The 19,781-nt window shown below is 44.4% G+C and overlaps 1 protein-coding gene across 3 annotated transcripts in view; it reads left to right on the top strand.

The window, feature by feature from the left end:
* The window catches only part of WLS (Wnt ligand secretion mediator), a 100,331-nt gene that overhangs the window by 50,867 nt on the left and 29,683 nt on the right, over positions 1 to 19,781 (top strand). For all 3 annotated transcript variants that reach the window (XM_021680026.1, XM_044914535.1, XM_021680027.2), the window contains one exon: positions 15,599 to 15,723. In XM_021680026.1, coding sequence (XP_021535701.1) covers positions 15,599 to 15,723 — 125 coding nt within the window. The remainder of the gene's footprint in view (positions 1 to 15,598; positions 15,724 to 19,781) is intronic.

Below are 19,781 nucleotides of genomic sequence, written 5' to 3'. Positions count from 1 at the left end.
AAAAAAAAAAGGTGCTGTCATATAGTTGAAGTTGTCTCTTCAAGTATGGAGCAGCCTGTCACTGGTAGTTATCGAGCAAAAGCTGGTTGGGGTGGAGAGAATCGTAATGATGACCACAGTGATAGCTTATGTTGGGTGGCCTTTTCTTTACAAAGTACTCTTGTACCAGAGATGCTGACCGTTGTCTTTGTTGCCAGCCATTTGCTTTGGCTTCATGCCATATTCTCGTGGAACTTGCCTATTTACCCTCCCTCAGACTGTGAGCTTCCATTGTGCCTGCTGAGTGGGCCACTGGTCACAAGCTCAGGGCTCCAGCCATAGCTGATTGGATTAGGATGGGCCCTTCACCCAAGGAGAGCAATCAGATTCTCGCTTGTGCAAAATTGGGATTCAAATCATCTCTGATTAAGACTTTGCTTTTATTTCATCTGATCATCTCAACAGGTCCCTCTGGCAGAGAGAGGAAATTGACGACCAGAGAGGTTAAATGACTTGTCCAGAGTCTCACAGCTGAGAAATAGAGGGGTTGTAGGCAAAAGTGATCTCGGGGTGGGGCCAAGGCACTGTACTCCTGAGTCCATCTGTAGTGCTATGGAGCTATTCTGAGTAGGAAATTAGACCAGATAACCCCTGAGGTCCTATCTTTTGCTGAGAGTCCATGACTCACTTCAGATTCTTTGGCTTTGTAAAAACCTTATGAGTATCCATCCCTTCAGCTTTGTAAATAGGTGACTTCACAGACCCTCAAGTATGAACCATTTTAGAAGATGCCCCATTGTTAGTGGGTGAGCTTAGTGTTGACATGAGTGAGTTTTCTAGTATTTTCTTTTGTTATGTGTTTACCTTGTGTTCATTTCTAGTCCTTGGGTAGGCAGACAGGGTTGGTGTACTGGAAGTGTATTTTTAGTCTGACATTAAAAAATGTATCATAGACACCAACACAGGAAGCAGTTTTTAGGTGAGTCAGTGTATAAATAACCTCAAAGAGTTTTCATAAAGGGAAGGTGGATCTTTTAATTCAACAGTCCAGCTTCTGAGGTCCTCTTCCCAACTTCCTTTATTCATTCAGTGGTCATTTATTGGGCTTCTACTATGTGCTGGCATTTTTCGTACTTTAAGTCCTTATCCTTTATACTACAATTTCAAAAAACCTCATGGCCCTTCTTTGTTTATTTCTCTCTATCCTGCAAGACAGAATTTTGAGAGCAGGGACTGTATCTTGTTCATCTTTTTGTCTCCATACTTAGCATAGCCCCAGGCTGTATAAATACTCAAGATGTACTCATAATAATTAATTAGGAGCTCACAATCTAGTCCAGAGAGAAAGAAACAAAAAATTACACCAATGTGTTCAGAGAGAAAGAAATAAAAAATTACCCCGTTGTGTTCAGTGTTAAGTGCCCAGAGTATTCCATGAACAAAGAAGGGGAAATGATTACTGAAAAGGTAATTTTTTTAATTGAGTCTTGAAGGGTGGAATCTTCCAGAAGATGTTGAAATTTGTGACTATCTAATATATGATGGCAAAGGAACAGTCCAAGCTGTATTTTGTTCAGGGAAACCAAAGTGTTTGGGCTAAATTTCGTGACCCCTTTGGTTAAGTTAATGAACTTCCTGTACTTCATTTTCTTCATGTATAAAATAGAGGTAATTGTAGTGCCATCCTTATTGTTTTAAGGATGAAACTAGAATAATACTTGCGGCTTTTTCACAGTAAGTGCTTGCTACGTGGTAAATGCTCAGTAAAGGTGAGTTATTATTATTCTTGGACTTGAGCAGAGAGGAGGAGTGTGAGTTCTGGAGAGAACATAGAAGACCAGAAAGAAGCGCAGCAAGGCTGAGTGTGCAAAACAAGGACCTGGGTGGTTGCTGGCCATAGGTTGGTAAGTTAGTGCTAATTTGGTGGGAGAGGTAGTAGTAATTCTTTAAAGCAAGAGGAGGTTCTAATTTTTAAATTGTTCTGGTCTTGGTTATTTCCTAAAATAATTGTCCGGTGAACGTATCTTTTCTGCCTTACCTGTTATTCATATTATGGCCATAAGGAAAGCCCAGGCCTAACCTAACAAGCAAGATTATATCTTCTTTAAAAGTAAGGATTGAAAATATTTAAATTCAGCATCTTAAAAAAAAAAAAGGTGCTGTCACATAGTTGCAGTTGTCTCTTCAAGTATGGAGCAGCCTGTCACTGGTAGTTATCGAGCAAAAGCTGGTTGGGGTGGAGAGAATCGTAATGATGACCACAGTGATAGCTTATGTTGGGTGGCCTTTTCTTTACAAAGTACTCTTGTACCAGAGATGCTGACCGTTGTCTTTGTTGCCAGCCATTTGCTTTGGAGCAGTAATGAAAGTTACTTCAGGACAGTGTTTCTTAACTTTGGATCAGAGAACTTGACCGTGGGAGAAAAATGTGCATAGGGTCCCATTCACACATTTTGTATTCATAGTTCTTTAACTGAATCCCCAGAGGTTATCTTTGGGATTCAGAGGTTTATGAATCTCAAGGTAAGAGCTCCAACTTCATGATCTAGATAGACCCCATGAGCTTCAAGTTACATATTGTTCAGCACTTAAGCAACTGGTGAACACCCTAAAATAGAAGATGTGGAAAATTTTCAGCATCCTTCGGAGAATATGCCCACAGGGCATGGTTTAATGACATTTGACTATAAACATGTTAGCATGTAAATTAAAATGTTTTGGGATAGGATAATAATTTTAAGATGAGTGTAGAAGTATCTGGGACACAACCTTTTGAAGCTCTGCAGACTGAAATTATGGAAGTGAAGTGACTTCTCCAGTGTCACCTGGTTTGCAGGTGAGAAAGTCAGGACTAAGATCCTTATTTTCCCACTGTGAAATGCTGTGAAAGAACACGTGGTATGTGAAGGACAGTGAGCCCATTTGTTAGGCTGCAGAAGAATTCCGTATTGGAGAGAGAAGATAAGCTCCTGAAAGACTAAGGGGGCTGTTGGTGAGTTACAGTGAGGGCCAGGCAAAGAAATTTGGAGTTGGATCCTTAAGAAAAGAAATTGAAAAATCGCGTTTCTAGTGCTGAAATAAAATGTGGAATTCAGGATTCGAGACTCATAGCTTGTCCTTTGTATTATACAGCAGCTGGAAACTGCATTTCTTTTTTTTTTTTTTTCTTTTTTTCCCCCCATTTGGACTTCTCGCATGGTGGTATTCCCGACGGGAGGGCATCTGTGAACTTTTTAATGGGAGAAGTCGTAAAGCTGGGTTAGGGCTGTTCGTGCAAGGCTGCCTTCCGAGGCAGGTAAAATCTGACTCCCCTTTTGCTTTTCAGCTACAGACACAGCCATCGCTGCCGCCACCAGCTGAGTGACTCGGAATCTAGGGGTTGCCAGTAATTGTGGGTTTAAGTCACAGAGGAAAAAGATAAGAGAAGAGCAAGGCTGGTTTTTCCACAATTAAATGTTGCCTCTCAGGCTTCTCTGACGGCAGGAATCCAAGAGGTCAGGAACCACCAGCCATATTATTTTTCTCCCTGGCTGCCTGCCTTCATTTGTATCCCCTCCTCATTCATGGGAATGAAGAAAAGGTGGGTTGGAAATAAAAAGCTTGTTCTAGCCTACTTTTTCCTTTACGAAACTTGTCAGAAACAAAGCTTTCCCGTGAAACAGATGGAATCCCTTCTGGTAGTTGGCTTTTCCTGCTGGCAGCACAAAGATATTTTGAGGGGGGGGTTGGGGGGGAGAGGAGCCATTATTGAAATGTACTATTGTCCTTTTCCAGTTAGGACAGTGTTTTTCTCAAGTACTGCTCTGTACTCTGGTGTTTTTGTATTTGGTGTGGTTTAACTCGTATATTAGTCAGACTGAAGTTTTTATCCCTTGTCACTAAAGACATTACAAGTGCCCTGAGGGCAGGGATTGTTTTATTGTTCTTTGTTTTTGCCGCAATGCCTCAAGAGCAGAAGGTAGTTTGGTAGTCGGTGGTGTGTTAGGATTTCTGCATTCGTGGAATGTTGGAACCAGAAGGACCTTAGTGGATCCAACTTCAGTCATTAATGAAGGAATACATAAATGACTTACTCAAATTGTACAGCTAATGAGTGGCTTTACCTAGAACAAGAAACCGGTCTCCTCACTCCATGAATGTGTGACATAATGGCAAACAGCTGTGGAGCTGCGGAGTCAGGCACCCCTGGGTTCATATTTTGCCTTTCTCCCGCACTAGCAGTAGGAGCGTGGGCCTCAGTTTCCTCATGTTGAGACAGCAGCTGATCATCCGTATCAGGCTGGCATGGATGTATCTGAAAATGTCTACACATCTGAAAATGTAGGCACTTACAAATAGGAGCTTTTAGAAATCATCCTTTTATTTCTTTTAAAAATACAATATCTTCTTTATAAGAAAACTCAACAGTTCTAGGATCTCTTCAATATCAGAAAAGATAGCCTGATTGCTTTTGGTGCGAATTCAGGAGAGAGAGCAGGTAATCCAGCTCTTAGGTGCAGCCTAGAATGGACTAGAAATGAAATTGGTCCCACCCCCAGGAAATAAGAGTCACCCCTCAGTGCAAAGGTGTTGGGTGGTTTGTTCAGCAGTTAGCAAAGGAGTGCCTCCTGTGCTGGGCCCAGAGCCTAGAGATCGGGGTAGTGAGGGGATAAGTCAGCAGGCTCCACTTACCTCAGAGGTGACAGGAACATAAATGAGTGTACGTGATGTGATGAGAGAAGGGGAGGCTGGGGGCTGAGGGCCGAGCTACCTGGACTTCGTGTTCAGGGGCAAGTTTGTGGAGGCGGAGGGGGTGCCAACAACACCTAAAAGGAAAGAGAAGTTATTTCAAAGGAGAGACTGAGGGAGATGGCAGGAGGGTATAGCAGGAAAAGCAGCCTGTTAGTGCGGGTGCCTTTTATTGAGGGAGGGGCAGTGGGGGTCTTCTGGGGCTCAGCCAAGGGTGGTTTTTGATTTTGCTTCTCTCGGACACATTGCCTCCCCCCGCGCCCCCCTTTGTGCTTTTACGAGTCTGTCCATCTCCTGGAAAGCTGGGTGGCAGCCCAATATGGTCCCATGGCTGTCTGGGGCTGGAGTCCAGGGAAGGCCCTTGCCAATTGATCAAGGGTAGGACCTGAGCTGCAAAGAGAGCCCCAAATCCTGAATTCCCCACAGAAGCCTCGCGAAACAAATCCTCTGTGTGGAGAACACTGGCCTGACTCCAGCAATAACCCAGCTGTTGAAACAGCTTAGTCGCCAGGGCGATGGAGGCAGTGCGGTGTGGGAATGCTGGGGTGCAGTGCTCCGACAGAGAGCCAGCCCTGGGAGCCAGCGCTGCAGAGACCCTGCTTCCCGCCCACAAGCATGCCCTTGTTTCTTTGAAGCCCAACCATAATCCCCTCCCGGGGGAGGCCAGCATGAGGACAGAAACAAAAACACTTTAGGACCCCGGAGAGGAAAAGAAATGGCCACTCCTTTTAGACACCTGATTTCTCCCTCTTAAGGATTCTGGTTTATTTGCTGGGTAACTTTTCCTTGTTCCTGTCCCGGGCTAGGCAGTGTGATTTAGATGTGGTGGTGGTGCGGGCGGGGGGGGGGGGGGGATGTGCTCATTTATCTTATCTAGAAAATATAGTGACTTTCTTAGCTTGTGGGTATCTGGGTGATGCATGAAGAAGTTAAGAGGGCAAGTCACAACCCTTCCGCCTGATCTTGCTTGGATTCCTTTAGCAGCTTCATCTGCCAGCGCTCTTGTCTGAAGGACTCTGGGCAGATCTGGGCAAAATACTTAGCTGATTTCATCAGGATTTGGGGAGGACTAATAAACTGCCACAGTGTGACCCCATTCCTCTTCCAGTTCTTTGAAGAACTGACCTTTGTGTTTTCTCTTTATCCTGGACTACTTCTGCACTGTTTGTTTTGGAAGTTGTTAAGTTAAATTAGCCATCCCTTTCCTTTCCTGGTTACTGTATGAGAATGCAGCTGTCAGTCTGTGAACTCTGCCATCATCTATTTTTAGATTCAGTGTGAATGAAGCTCTCTTCTCTAATTGCTTTCAGAGAGAAGGGGGAGGGAGAGGGAGAGAGAGGAGGCAGGTAGATTTTTGTAACCATCAAATCCGCTAATCTAAATGCTCTGTGCATTGATGGAGTCCCGGGGAGAAAGCAAAGAAGCCCACTGTGTGTTTTCCTCCCTTGGCTGTCAAGTTTGTTTTCTCTCCACATTTCTGTTGATTATGGTCAAATGGGAAAGAGCTGTTGCCATATTTGCTTCCCTGTGTTTTAACACTTGCCAGTTTGGATGGTTCTGATTTCTCCAGCTTTGTTAGGCAAAGATTGGTTCATTGTTGAGTCTCAAATTACTTGGAAAACAGGGAGGGTCCTTCTGGTGATAGTTTCTAGGAGAGTAAGTAATCCGAAGCATGCTGAGAACTGTGGAAGTGCAGTGGGCCTCAGTGATCTCTAGATCTCTCTACCCTACTTACCCTACCAAATTCCAGTCTGCCTTTCACACAACTGCCAGGTCTCTGTGCTTAAACATCTCTCTAAACAAAATGCTGACAGTGTTCAGAGCAAGCTTATTCCCTTTGTCATCACACCCTCTGCTCTCCAGCCTTGCCTGTTCTCCACGCCTTCTTCCCATTTTCCGCCATATTGAATTAGTTGATTTCTCCATTTCCCTGACTACAGGACACTGTTTATGCTTCTGTGACTTTGTATACATGCAGCTCCCTCTGCCTGCAATTCTTTCTCTTCATTACCTAATGAACTCTTACTCAAACTGTGAGTCACAGTTAAATATCACCTCTTATGGATGAGGTGATCCAAAAGATCATGTATTCTGTGCTAAATTCTTTGACCCCCTAGCCGGCACTCTTGGCATTTTTGTGCTGACTGTATACTTTATATGTACTCAAATGTAGTACCAACAACATGTGATTATACTTACTTGTGTTTATGCCTGCCTTCCCTACTTTACATGAACAATTAAGGGCAAACTTTACCTTGTATGTCTTTGTTATCCCCCACTATTGATGGAAACGAGGAGGTGCTTAAAAATATTTGGTGGATGAAAGAAGGATTTGGACTGGATGGGCCATAAGCATCAGAGGTTTCAGAGGTATATTGATTCTGTCTTGGCAACACCAGCTGTTCTGGGTTCCTAGTTCCTCATAGGCTTCCCTTCCAACCTGGCAAAGGAGGCTTGAGTAGATTACCAAAGACATGACATGTTATACTTAAATGAATGCTATACAATTTTTCTTCTCTTGCAAGTAGTCTCATCCATTCTCTTATCCCTACAGACTTGGAACAGGCACGATATATACCTCAAAGGCCAACCTTTTTATTGCTTTGCTTAATCCTTAAACTGAGAATTCTGATTTCTAGCCCCTGAGGTTACATCTTGTTTCCTCCTTTGCCCCGACGAGCCCTCTCAAGCAGAATATTAGTGCAACCCCATATTATAATTTAGATAGAGAGGGGGAAAGGAGACAGGACCTCCCTCAGGATCACTTCCCTTAAAAGCTCCCCTTCCATCCAATCCTGGGGAACAGGCGCGTTGTTCCCTGATGGGACCATTGGGCCAAATTTGAGGAACGTCTTCTTTCTGAGGGATGGGTGTGTGTGTATGTGTGCACGTGTGTGGGGGTAGGGGAAGGACAGCAGGCATTGGGGAAAGAATGAATGCCACCCGAACAGAGCAAACTATGGACCACACATGTGGGATATAGAAGTGATGGAGTAACAGAAGAAATTTGGGGTCATAGAAGTACTTGAAGAAAGAAGGATGATGTTAATTTGGCAGATACTTCATGAATATCCATCATGTAAAGACATGGGTGATAATAGTTGTGAGCGAGACAGAGGCAGTCCCTGGCTTTCGGGAACCTCTCAGTCTAAGTGGGAGGTGGGTAGGGAGAGAAATTGTGAGGTAATTCCACCATCGTAAGATAAGTGTTACAGAGCTGGATGCGCAGGGTACTGTGGAAGTAAGAGAAGGGGCACTTCATCAAGTTCTAGTGAATGAGGGAAGTTGGGAGTGAATCTGTGGAATTCTAGAAGATGAACAGGAGTCTGGTATGAGTGGAGCTGCAGAGTACTGTCTACAGCCCGGAGGAAAAGGAACCTTCTGGTAATTCATCCTCTCAAAGGGGACACCTTTTTAAAATTTGGGGTGCTAGCAGGCACCTTGAGGGCAACCAGGGTAGGTAACCTTGAGTAGCAGCCTTAAAATAGCAGTCAGCATTTGCTGAGTGTTTACTGTATGCCAGGGCTGTGCTGAGCAATTCCCACTTGATCTCATTTGATCCTCGCAACCACAGGGGATGGGCATTAGCCTCATCCTCATCTATAGATCGAAAAGTTCAGTGACTTGCCCATCACTGCACAGGCACCGAGTGGCTAAGGTGAGCTACGATTCCAGGCTGTGTCTCTCTCCAGCCTGAGCTCTCACCCATATTCCAAGGCTGGAGGTGGAGTGGTGAGCTACACTCAAGGTTACCTGCCGCCCAGGTGGCAGGAATGGGGCGGAACTCCTAAGATAGGAACCTAGGATGCCAACCAGGGGCCAGATACTAGCCTTTTTTGCCATTTAAGGAGTTTCAACTTTTAAACCTTTTAAGGTGGACCCTGTAAAGGTATTGAAAGTATTTTAGAAATCATTTCCCTGGCTACAGTGTGAAGAACAGACAGGAATGGGGCATTTGATTGAGTTATTTAAGGCCTGAGATGATGGTGGCCTTGAGCAAGAGGAGTGACAGTGAGGGGAGAGAGGGCAATACATCTGCAAGACTTGATGAGCAGAGAGTATACCAACTTTGGTGGTTTGGCTTTCTGAACCATGGAAGTAGAGACATCCCATGGGGAGTGAGTGTGCAGATTTGAAACCCAGGAGAGAAATCTGAACTTGAGAAGGGGACTGGTATCTCAGCGGCAGATGAGACCTCTCGGGGCAAGTGTAGAGAGTGAGAAGAGGAGGGAGCTACTCTACGACCTCGTGCACACCAACGGATGTAGTTTTTCTATAGCCTGTGGTACTTCAGATCCATTTGTTTACAAAACAGTTGATATCCCCAGCTACTTTTCCAAATGTACAGCCTTTAAAAGTAGTACAATAGGGTACCATAGGAATAAGCAGATGTTTTCCAAGAAGATGTCACTTTGCAAAGGGCCCAGTGTGAGGAACGTTTTCCCCATTGCATATCTCAGACTGCTTACTTCAACTAGGAGATGGTGCTCCGCAATATAGCAAGGGATCATTTTGACGATCTTAGAAAAATGTCTTCTTACACGTGGAAAATATTTCTCCCAAATGCAAACGCTTGACGTGATGGAGACAAACGAGAGCGATAATGTGAACTAAACTGTTAGGCTGGTTTGCGAAATAATTGTACTCATTCATTTTTATAACTGTGCACACCCAGGCCTGTAGGGCATCTTAAGAAAACAGCCAGGGCCAAATTTATAATTAGCTGAGTCCATTTTTGCCAGGCCTAACCATGGATGTAGGACAGGGTTGGTTTTGTTATTTCCTTAATTGAAAGCGTCAAGAAAATACAAGCCAGGTCAGAGAGGTTTTGATTGAGGTAGGAACGCTGGCATAAATAACCCCAGATTATATGTCTGCTGGAGGCTGGGAGGAGGCTCATCTGTGCGGCCTCCTTCTGAGGTTACCCAAACAATCCTTGGTGACTAGCAGCTCCCCAATGGAATGTGGGAATGCCTGTGAGCGTTTTGAAATTTCTTTAGTTTTTTCCCAGGGCAAGGGCCTAGGAAAACCAAGGTTTCTCACGGAACCTAAAAGCTTCGGACAACCATAAAATAATTCTTTATTTCCTCTTCATGCAGGTTGCCCTCCCTTTTCTCCCATTTGTTTCCAGTTTATTGGTCAACCCAACCATCCTGAACCAGGATGGAAGGGAAACTAGTATGTTTAAGTGCTTGTGTACCAAGTGGTCCTGTCAACAGCCTTGGGAAGAAGGTCCCACTATTTCCATCTTGCATACATGGAAACCGAGACTTACTCAAGGTCACTCATCCAGCAAGTCGTAAAGATAGAATTGCAAAACAGATCTCTTTGGCCTGCAAACTCTGTGCTGGCAAATGCCAGTTTCAAAAAGTCTTAAGTGAGAAGCATCCTGATTGCTTCCTCAGTGAAGCCTCATCTTCCATTGCTTCACCCCACCGGCGTCCATTCTTAACATTAAGCAGCTGCCCTCGATTTCTTGGGGCGCTCAGATTCTTCCTTTTTGTCTCCCCAACCATTTCTGGCTTATGCTCTCCTCTCTGGCTTTCTACTTGTCTTTGGAAACTGATTTGATTGGCAAATGCTTTTCTTATGCAGGGCAGGGCAGTTCAACTGAGAAGGTTCCGTGATTCCAAAGGATGTGATTGGTCGGTGCTTCCCAATACGGAAAGGCACAGATCTTTCCACCTGTAATGATACTCTAGAGCAGTCTGAGTCTGCACCTAGAGAACCCTGGAGTGCAGATTTCCTCATGTCAGAGCACCACCTCTGTAACAGGATGGAAATAGTAAGTGTGAAGAACCACAGTATCTTTCCACACCTCCTTTCCGAGGATTCTAAATGCATTTTCCACCCAACCAAAATGTGTCTCCAAAGCCATTTGAGAAATGTGAAGCTTGGACAGCCCACAGGATAGCAAAGCTGCTGGTTTGGGATACGTGTAGAAAACTGTGTTCCAAATCTATAAATGCCCTATATTGATACCTTACCGCTTTACCCTATGGAACTGGTAAAACAAGGACACTTGGCCTTCCTGCCATTCTCCCAGGGAGTGCAAATTGGATTTTTCACTTTCATTATCTCTGGGGGTGGTGTGGGGGGGGAGGGCAATATTGCCCATGCAGTATCCCGGGAGTCATGAAACCAGTGTTTTATTACATGCAACGTAGTCATTAAAGCTGAACTTTATTTCCGAGTCCATTGGCGGCAGAAGGGAAAATGATTCAGGTGGCTGACTTCACAGCTTTGCTGGGTTCCTCTGCCCAGTGCTTTCCTGTTTCTGAGTTTTGTGTTCCAGGTCTGGATAGGGATTCATAGTGGGAAGTTCCATGTTCTTGAAACCTGGTATTTATTTGGAATTAAAGGTAGGCATAAGACTTTCACTTCCCTAATAAAATGATAAAAACAGTAGCTAGTCCTTCATGCTTTCTGCAGTGTTCTAAGCAGTTTTTCATGTGGTAACTAACTTAATGGTCCCAGAATCCTAGGAGGCAAGTGTTATTCCAACAGGGTAAGGAGCCTGAGCATCCATCCCAGCGAGGGGGGGGGCGGGGGGCAGTGATATCACAAAGTCCAGTGAGGGAAGGCGAGAGAGGGTCACTTGAACCTGCCATTCTCCCTGTGGTTTCTGTTTTTTAAGTACACTGTGAAAGACAGCAAAAAGGCATAGGACTACAGTTCATGAAGCTCTAGAAGCTTGATTCTGATGTTTCTAGAGGCGGGGCTTTCCGAGTCTTGACTTCTCTACCTCAGGAAGGATGACACCTGCCCCAGACTGCACAGGAAGTAAGGGATGCGTGCGGATTAGGCAGAACATGGGATACAGTTCATGAACAATAATAGAAAGCTTTAGGAAGAACTTTACTTGATGGTGAAATGGAAAGAAAAGAATGGTGATGCGGAGGCTGTATGAAGTGTCCTCTCCACAGTATGACTCAGGTCACCTGATACTTTATTAGATGAACTGCACAGAGAGTTTGTTTCATTTTGTTTTAGCCTATTTTTGTTTTTAGTGAATTAATTACTGACATTTAGAAATTGAGAGAGATTTAAAACAATTCGCATTTCTGTCTTCTCTTGACAAGAGCAGAAGGTCTGGTGAGACTGCCCAGTCCTGCCTTATGGTGGCTGTGGTGTGACGTCCTGTCACGTCACACGTTCCAGTTTTCTGAAATGGCGCTGTGTAGATTTCAGCAGCTCTTCACCTCAAAGCTTAGGAGAGAATTCCAGACACACTACAAGCCACGCGCATGGCCTGGGAGGAGCGCCACATATTTCTCTCCTGCAGGAAGCTGCGAAGGGTGTTGGGTTAGAGTTGAGTGGCCCGTTGCACACAGTGCTTGATTTAGTGTGGGGCCTGAGCCTGAGATCAACAGTTGCATGCTCTACCTTCTGAGCCAGCCAGGCGCCCCCTGTTAAGTTTCTTTTGAAAGTCTGCTGTTTTCTACCAACAAAGGTAGTAGAGGGAAGTGGGGTTCTGGGGTGATGCAGACCCAGGTTTAAGTCCCAGCCCTGCCATTTACTAACCTCTTCCCCACTGGATGGGTGTGAGGCCTGAAGCAGAGGGTGTCTGCACAGAGCATACATACTCATTTTTTGTGATTAGTTTGATGGGCTGTTTTCATCATAAGGTATCCAGTCTTCTTTGAGCAATGTAAAAAAGATGATTGTCTTTTAAGGCAATTTCAAAATAGTTGTCTACCTCCTGTTACCAACAACAATATGACCTCAGGCGAATTACTTAATATCTGAGGACCTCAGCTCACTCACTAATCAAAAGGAAATACCTTTGCCCACTTCATAGAGTTTGTTGGGAACATTAAGTGAGGTAATTTAAATGAAAGCACGGAAGTCATAGGGGCTAAATACAGAGTAATCATACATGAAAGCAGTGTTTAAAATTCATTTGCTTTTAATGGCATATTTTAAAACAGTTTTTCCTTTAGGGATTCCCAACAGATGGGAATAACTCTTAAAGCTGGGAGCAGGCCAGGAGGTGAGTCTGCCTGGCCTTCCCTCTCTCTGAGGCACCTGTTCTGAATGAGGCTCATACCTAATGTTTGTGGGGCCCAGGGCAAGAGTGCCTACGAAAGCATAGCTGTCATATGTCTAAATACTTAAAAGTGATAAATCGGGCCAGCAAAAATGTTAAGCCAAATTAGTTCTATTATCTGAGTGTAACAAATTTACCTTCATAATGAAGTGGAAAGCCAGGTTTGAATTTAGGATTCTTGGACTCCTTGGAATTCTGAACCAAAATGGAACTGACCAAGGAGTGTGGGCCCCTGAACACCTTTGCTCTCTCCCCCTGACTCCATCCCCTACAAAAAGGAGCTTTGAGTGCTATGTTGTGGACACCCCAACCTCTGTGCTCAATATCTGGCTGTATCCTACTAACAATAGCCTTTGACCACTTCTGAGCCCAGGAGTGCTTAAGTGGTTGTGTAGTTGACGTTGGGAGGCCAGATCTGGGGAAGACCCTCAGCCCTTCAAGGCCATGAAAAATAGGTCTGAGTTCGTGGAGCATGTTCTAAAAGTAGGGGTAAGGGTTAGGCTCTGGTTGGGCATGTCCCTTTCACTTGAGGGTTTCTCTTCCTGTGAGGAAGGTAGCTGGAATAGGGCCAGACAGCAGAGCCCTTTAAAATGTGGACCCCAGATTCAGGGCCTTCCTGCCGATGTCCAAGGCCAGTGGTGCTCTGAATTCTGGGGCTCCAAGGACTGATAACTTCTTTTATAGCTTTTCAGATTTGTACTCTTGAGGCCTGTGGTTCTGGAAGTGTTCTTTCAACATAGCTGAAAGTCCCAATTTCTAATGCTAGTGTTAGAAATGAAAAGGATGTAGCTTGGTGCCTAATATTAGAGCTTCGGCTGGTTCATTCTGTTGACCGCTGAGGCTGTCAAGTGAGGAGCATCTCTGGACAGCTTGGGCCCCAACCAAGAGGATGTACAAACTCGGAGCCTTTCTTCTGTGGAGCTGAGTGTCCCACAGTTTCTTATATGTAGACTCGTATTTTCCTTGTTTTCAGCCCTGAGTCTCTGCACTGCCTGGTGTCTTCAAGTCCAGAGTCTCCCCTCAAAGTCTGCAGAGGTGGGAAGAGACAGAAGAGCTAGAGGTCCAATGACTTTTGTGTACAGACTTCAACCCAGTTACCCTGTTATCAGCACCATACCTCACTGGTGTTTTCTGCATTCTGCAACATGGGTGTTTTCAGATTTTGAGTGCCTTGGATGTCTGTTGAACATAATGGTTCACTTTTCCAGAATATCTGTTCTGTAGCAATTTAGGCTGTGCCCCTTTCTGTGGCTGTCAGGAAGCCCTACCTCATCTATTTTTCATTTTTAAAAAAAATTGTTACATTCTCTGGTCTGCTCATGTCATTACCATTTTTTCCCCTTGTGATTTAATGTCCTTGGTTTTCCTTTACTGTTGTTTCTGTGGTATTTCAGGAGGGAGAGGAGGAAAAGAGGAATGGCCAATTCACTGTGTGTGAGGATTTAAATATTACCAATAAATAGCGGGGCACCGATGTTTACTGAGGGTTTCATCTAAATCCAAGTGGCCTCAAGTTCCTCCTTTCTTGCATTCTTTCTTTCTCTTTCTGGATTTCAGACAACTTGGGGTTCACATTGTCAAACTGGCTTCAAGTCACACTGGGCCAGTGGATAGAAAGCCCTACTTTTCCAGACAGCAGTTATTAACTGTTCCCCATGTGACCTGTTAATGTGCTCAGGTTCCAGAGCTTAGAATTGAGCCCCATCTCCTAACCCCAGTGAGAGCTGGTTCTCCAGTCATTTTGGAAATGTGATCTGTGCTTTTTTTTTTGCCCCATTAAGACTCTTCTGTTCTTGAACTTGCTCGGCACAGTATAAAACAGACAAAATGGATAGATGTGATTTTCATTAATCTAATCTTCTTAATGAGTTCTGTGGTGAGTTAAACCCACTTATGGTCCTTACTGATATGGAAGTACGTGTGAATATTCATTTGCACAATTACATGCTCATTATTAGATCCTTATCTGTATGTCTTTTTTTTTTTTTTTAAGATTTTATTTATTTATTTGACAGAGAGAGACACAGCGAGAGAGGGAACACAAGCAGGGGGAGTAGGAGAGGGAGAAGCAGGCTTCCCGCGGATCAGGGAGCCCGGTGTAGGGCTCAATCCCAGGACCCTGGGATCATGACCTGCACCGAAGGCAGATGCTTAATGACTGAGCCACCCAGGCGCCTCTGTGTGTAAGTCTTTAACTTTGGAAAAACCCTTCATCTTTTACATTAACTTTCCCCAGAATTTACAGATGGGTCTTGAGTTTTTGAGAAGTAACAGATCCCATATTTGAAAGCTTCTTGGGGAGTAATTTTAAGAAGGATGCCTTGAGACTAGAGTATGTTCAGAAGACAGGTACTTAAATCGTGTCTCTGAGGGGTGGTTGGAAAATTGTTATCAGAGAGGAAAGAAGACACAGGCAGATGAAGTATGGGTTTCAAGTATGTAAGGCACTTTTGTGGAAAAAGGATCTCACATTCCATGGGACTCTTATGGGCAGACCTAGGACCAGTGTTGCAAGTCTCAGGAAGGTAAGTGCTGACCATGAGTCACAGTCTGACCATCTGAGCTGCTTCAGAGACAGTGAGACCCCTGTCTCTGGAGGATTTTAAGTGGAAGCTCTTTGACTCCTTGCAGAGTGGTAATGGAAGGTAACTGAACATCTAACTTTGACATTCACCCTATGACTTTTAAGTTCTCAGATTTGGAGACTTGGATTTGGAGTTTGTTAGGAACTAATATGTTTCTTTTGTTGGTTTCCATGGCAGAGCCTATGAGAATTTTTGAGCTGTTATCAAAATACATTCCCAGATGCCATTTTGGAATTGTGCATCTTTTCTCTTGCAGGAGAAAATGCAGAAGTTTCCATGGATGTTTCCCTGGCTTACCGTGATGATATGTTTGCTGAATGGACTGAAATGGCCCATGAGCGAGTGCCCCGGAAACTCAAATGTACCTTTACATCCCCCAAGGTAGGATGCCTTGATGTCTAAGTTGATAGGGTTTTTATTTGGGTTCCGGGTACGTGAGATTTACTTTACAGTTCATAGATACATTCCTTATTCTCAGTATGCATGACCCACAAGGGTTAGTCATCATCCTTTGTCTTAATAGAGAAAAGGGCAATGCAGAGATTTTACGTCCCTGCACAGGAAGGAAGAACGTCTGTTTGAAGTGATGTAGATGTTTCTCAGAAATACCTCCATAAAAATAAACTCTTCGTTCTCTGCTTAAGCGCTGAGAGTGTCTGAACAACGTTGCTAAGTTATTTTGAGGTGTGAGAATCTGTTCATATTGGATCAATGCTTGTATCTGCTTCTCTGTTTCTTAGGCATCTCTTTGTTGCTAGAGTTAATGTGCAGGTACAAAGACTAAAAATCCCAGTGACCACCACACACAGAAAGAGGCCCTGAGGGAGGAAATCTAATTTCATTTGAGACCTGGGTCTTCCAACCCATTTTTAAGGCTCTCCCTTCTCTGGTTCTTCCAGAAGGACTCATTCAGCTGCCCATGGGAGGGAGGTTACTCTCCTGCATTGAAAATAGGGAGATGTTTTCTTTTTGGCAATTTTATGATTCCTCATAAATGAAAATGCAAAGATGGACTCAGTGGCCCTCAGAGGATAGTAAGATTCGATGATATAAGGACCAGGTCACAATTAGCCAGGGGCCCTTTTCAGGCAAGTGTTGTCCTCGCACACACGCCTTCCCGAGATGCTGACTCTCCCCTACCTTACTTAGCCCCCAGTTGTGAAAGTTTCTGTGAAGATAAAATGGAGCCATAGTTACTGTTACTCATGCTTACCCACATTCCTCAAGGGTGTTGACATGGAGCACCCTCAGAGAGGTGATCTCTGATGTCCCTTCAGGTACAGAAATGGTCTCATTTTTTTGTGTGTGAAGTACACTGAAGCACATTCTTGATTATGCCATTTGTCACTTGGTATTTTCAGGTCAGTTCCTTTTAAAGGATTTGGACAGCTTTGTAGTACCTGCTGCATTGATCAGTTTAGTTCCGCTTCTAGCATTGGCCTTTCCTGGCCTCACTTTTCCCTCTCACTGCAAAGTTGGGGTTCCTGTGGAATGGTAGGAGTGGCACATTGAAGCTACTGAGTACCGTGCCCCAGCTGTCCATCCTACCCCCAAGAGGAGTAAGATGGGGAGGGGCAGGTTCACAGTGTTAACATTAGGTAAAAGTATGGATTTGGAGCAACACACACTTGGCTCCGGTTCTAGGCTGTATCACTTACTTATTATATGACCTTTGGCAAATGTAGTTAATCTGTCCCAGCCTCATTTGCATATCTGCAAAATGGAATAATAATACCTGCCTTGGGATTCTTTATAAGGATTAGATGAGATGATGAACATCAGCAGGGTGACTTTATTATTCAATACCCACTCCAGGATATGTTTGAGAATGAAAGGGGATGTTAACCAGGTGGGCCACCAGGACTCTTGTGGGCAAGCCATACACCCTATACATAGGACCTGCTGGGGCATCTGGTGTTTATTAACTCTCCCTTCCCCAGGTTTCCTAGGGGAGAGTGTGGTCTGAGGACCAACAGCACTGGTATCACCTGGGAGCTTGTAGGAACTGCAGATCCCCAGGTCACACCCAAAACCTTCTGAATCAAAATCTCAAGGCATAGGACCAAGGAATCTGTGTTTTAATAGGATTTCAACTCCTTCATTCAATAAAATTTAAAGATTTATTTATTTATTTTAGAGAGAGAGTGTGTGTGCAAGCATGTGCACTCGAGCTGGGGAAGGGGCAGAGGGAGAGAGAATCTCAAGCCGACTCCCTACTGAGCACGGAGCCCGATGCAGGCTCCATCTCACAACCCTGAGATCATGACCTGAGCTGAAATCAAGAGTCAGACATTCAACTGACTGAGCCACCCAGGTGCCCCAAGTTCGATAAAATTTAAAAGTCATTGCCTTAGATCCTCCACTGGCTGCCAATTATAGCACCACCCCCCAAAAAAGTCATCTGGAATTGTTTGGGGTAGGCGCTTGGGGGTAATCTGCAGGGGAAAATGAATGGTAGAGAGAAACTGGAGGTAACAGGAGAGGAATATCTGATGTTTTCAGATCTTTGCATGCAATGGGGGAAATTAATTAAAACCTTTCTTTTTCTTTTTTTTTTTTTTTTAAAGATTTTATTTCTTTATTTGACAGAGACACAGCGAGAGAGGGAACACAATCAGGGGGAGTGGGAGAGGGAGAAGCAGGCTTCCTGCCGAGCAGGGAGCCCGATGCGGGGCTCGATCCCAGGACCCTGGGACCATGACCTGAGCCAAAGGCAGACGCTTAATGACTGAGCCACCCAGGCGCCCCTAATTAAAACCTTTCTAACTGTCACTGCAAGTTGAATGCATCTTTGAGAAGTGAGACTGGTTGGATATCTAAGTTAAAGGATATAAAGCCTTGGGATATGGAATATCATCCTTGGAAAAGGGAAAAGTCATTTCTCACTTTCCTTATGCATTTGGAGGGTGTTGAGAAGCAGAGTGAAGGGGAGGTCATTAAGAAGTCTGCAACTGCTTCTTAATGATGGCTGCTTAATTATCTTTAGGATGTGTTGATCCCTTTCAAGAAAGATATTAAACCTTGAAAAGTGTGAAGGAAATGAATCATCAAATCTCTGCTTTTTGATTGCAGTGAAATTTAGTCTTGAGTCTGAAGATTAAATGAGAAATTGCTTTAAAGCTTTTTAGTCCCTGGTGGATTGTGAAGTCGGGGGCGGGGGGAGTCAAGTTGCCACCTGCTGTAATTTGTCCTAATTAGCCAGTCTCATGCTGGAGTTGGGGGAGGGCTGAGGGGGGTGGGGGAAAGGAAGGGAGGGGGAGTGTCTTTCTTCCTAAATGCCCTAAATACTGGCAGAACCTCCGTGCATAAGGAAGAGTCCCCAACAGGATACAGTAAATTTGTCTCCCAAGACCAGGTAGACCAGGTCATGATCCCAGAATCTGATGTGTCTAATTTGTTCAACTTTGGTAAATTTGTCTCATGGAGTGGTAGTGTTACCCTCTTTGTTAGGACAGGGAACTAGAGGACACCCAGAGAACCATGATGGGGAATTAGAAGGAACCGCAGAGATCTTGTTTTGCTTAGGAGTCAAGTGAGGCTGAATGAGGTGGATGATGTTTCCCCCAGCAGGGGGTCAGGTCTGGGCTAGATTCTAAGTCTCCTGGCATGGAGTCCGGTGCCTTCCTTACCACAGCACCGTGCCTGCAATTAGGCATGTCTGAGGCAACATCACTCTTTTCTCCCTGCTGTACTCGAGGGTCCTCTTCTCCATCAGAGTTGGAGGCTGGATGTGGAAGACCCATGTCCCCAACCCAGTACTCCTACTACTTTGGGACCTTGGGTGAGAAACACAATCAAGTCAGTGGCATTAGACTAAGTAAGTTTTATTCCCTTCCCTCTCAAAATCTCAAATTTGTAGAAATAAAACAAGACCCTCAATGAAAACATATCAGAAAATCTTTTTCATGCTGTTACCACAGAGGGTAATCAGCTTCCTCAATGCAGCTTAATCTGAAGCCAAATTAGAGACTCTACTGTATTGTCAGTAGTTCGAGTCCCAGTACTCATCCTGATTTGTAAGTGTAAAAGAAAGGAGCAGAGGAGAGAGAAAGAATCTATAGAGGAAGATTCATCCAGTCCGCAGCTGAAGTTTGGGAAAGAAGTAGGAAGCTTTCTACACAAGAATTTTTAAAATCTCTTAAGCCAAGTGTAGTCAACTAGTAGTTCTGAAAGAGCCCCTCAAAACTTAGAAGATGAAAAACTATCATGATTGATTAGTAATGTTTGCTGTGAGTGAGGAAGGGAAGAATGGAAGCGTAAAATCCAGATACTAGCCTGCTCTACCTCTACTTATGTCTTTGTCTCTATACAAAATTCTGTGTATTGCACTCTGTCCAATAAAGAACTCCCCAAGATCACAAAAGGGTCAGAGACTCTTCATACACAAGTGCAGACTCCTTGTTATCTTCCTTCTGATTTCTCCACTGGACTTTTTACTC

Source organism: Neomonachus schauinslandi, chromosome 4 (genome assembly GCF_002201575.2).
Source record: "Neomonachus schauinslandi chromosome 4, ASM220157v2, whole genome shotgun sequence".
NCBI classification, from domain to species: Eukaryota; Metazoa; Chordata; class Mammalia; order Carnivora; family Phocidae; genus Neomonachus; species Neomonachus schauinslandi.
This window is presented reverse-complemented; position numbering and strand designations above follow the sequence as displayed.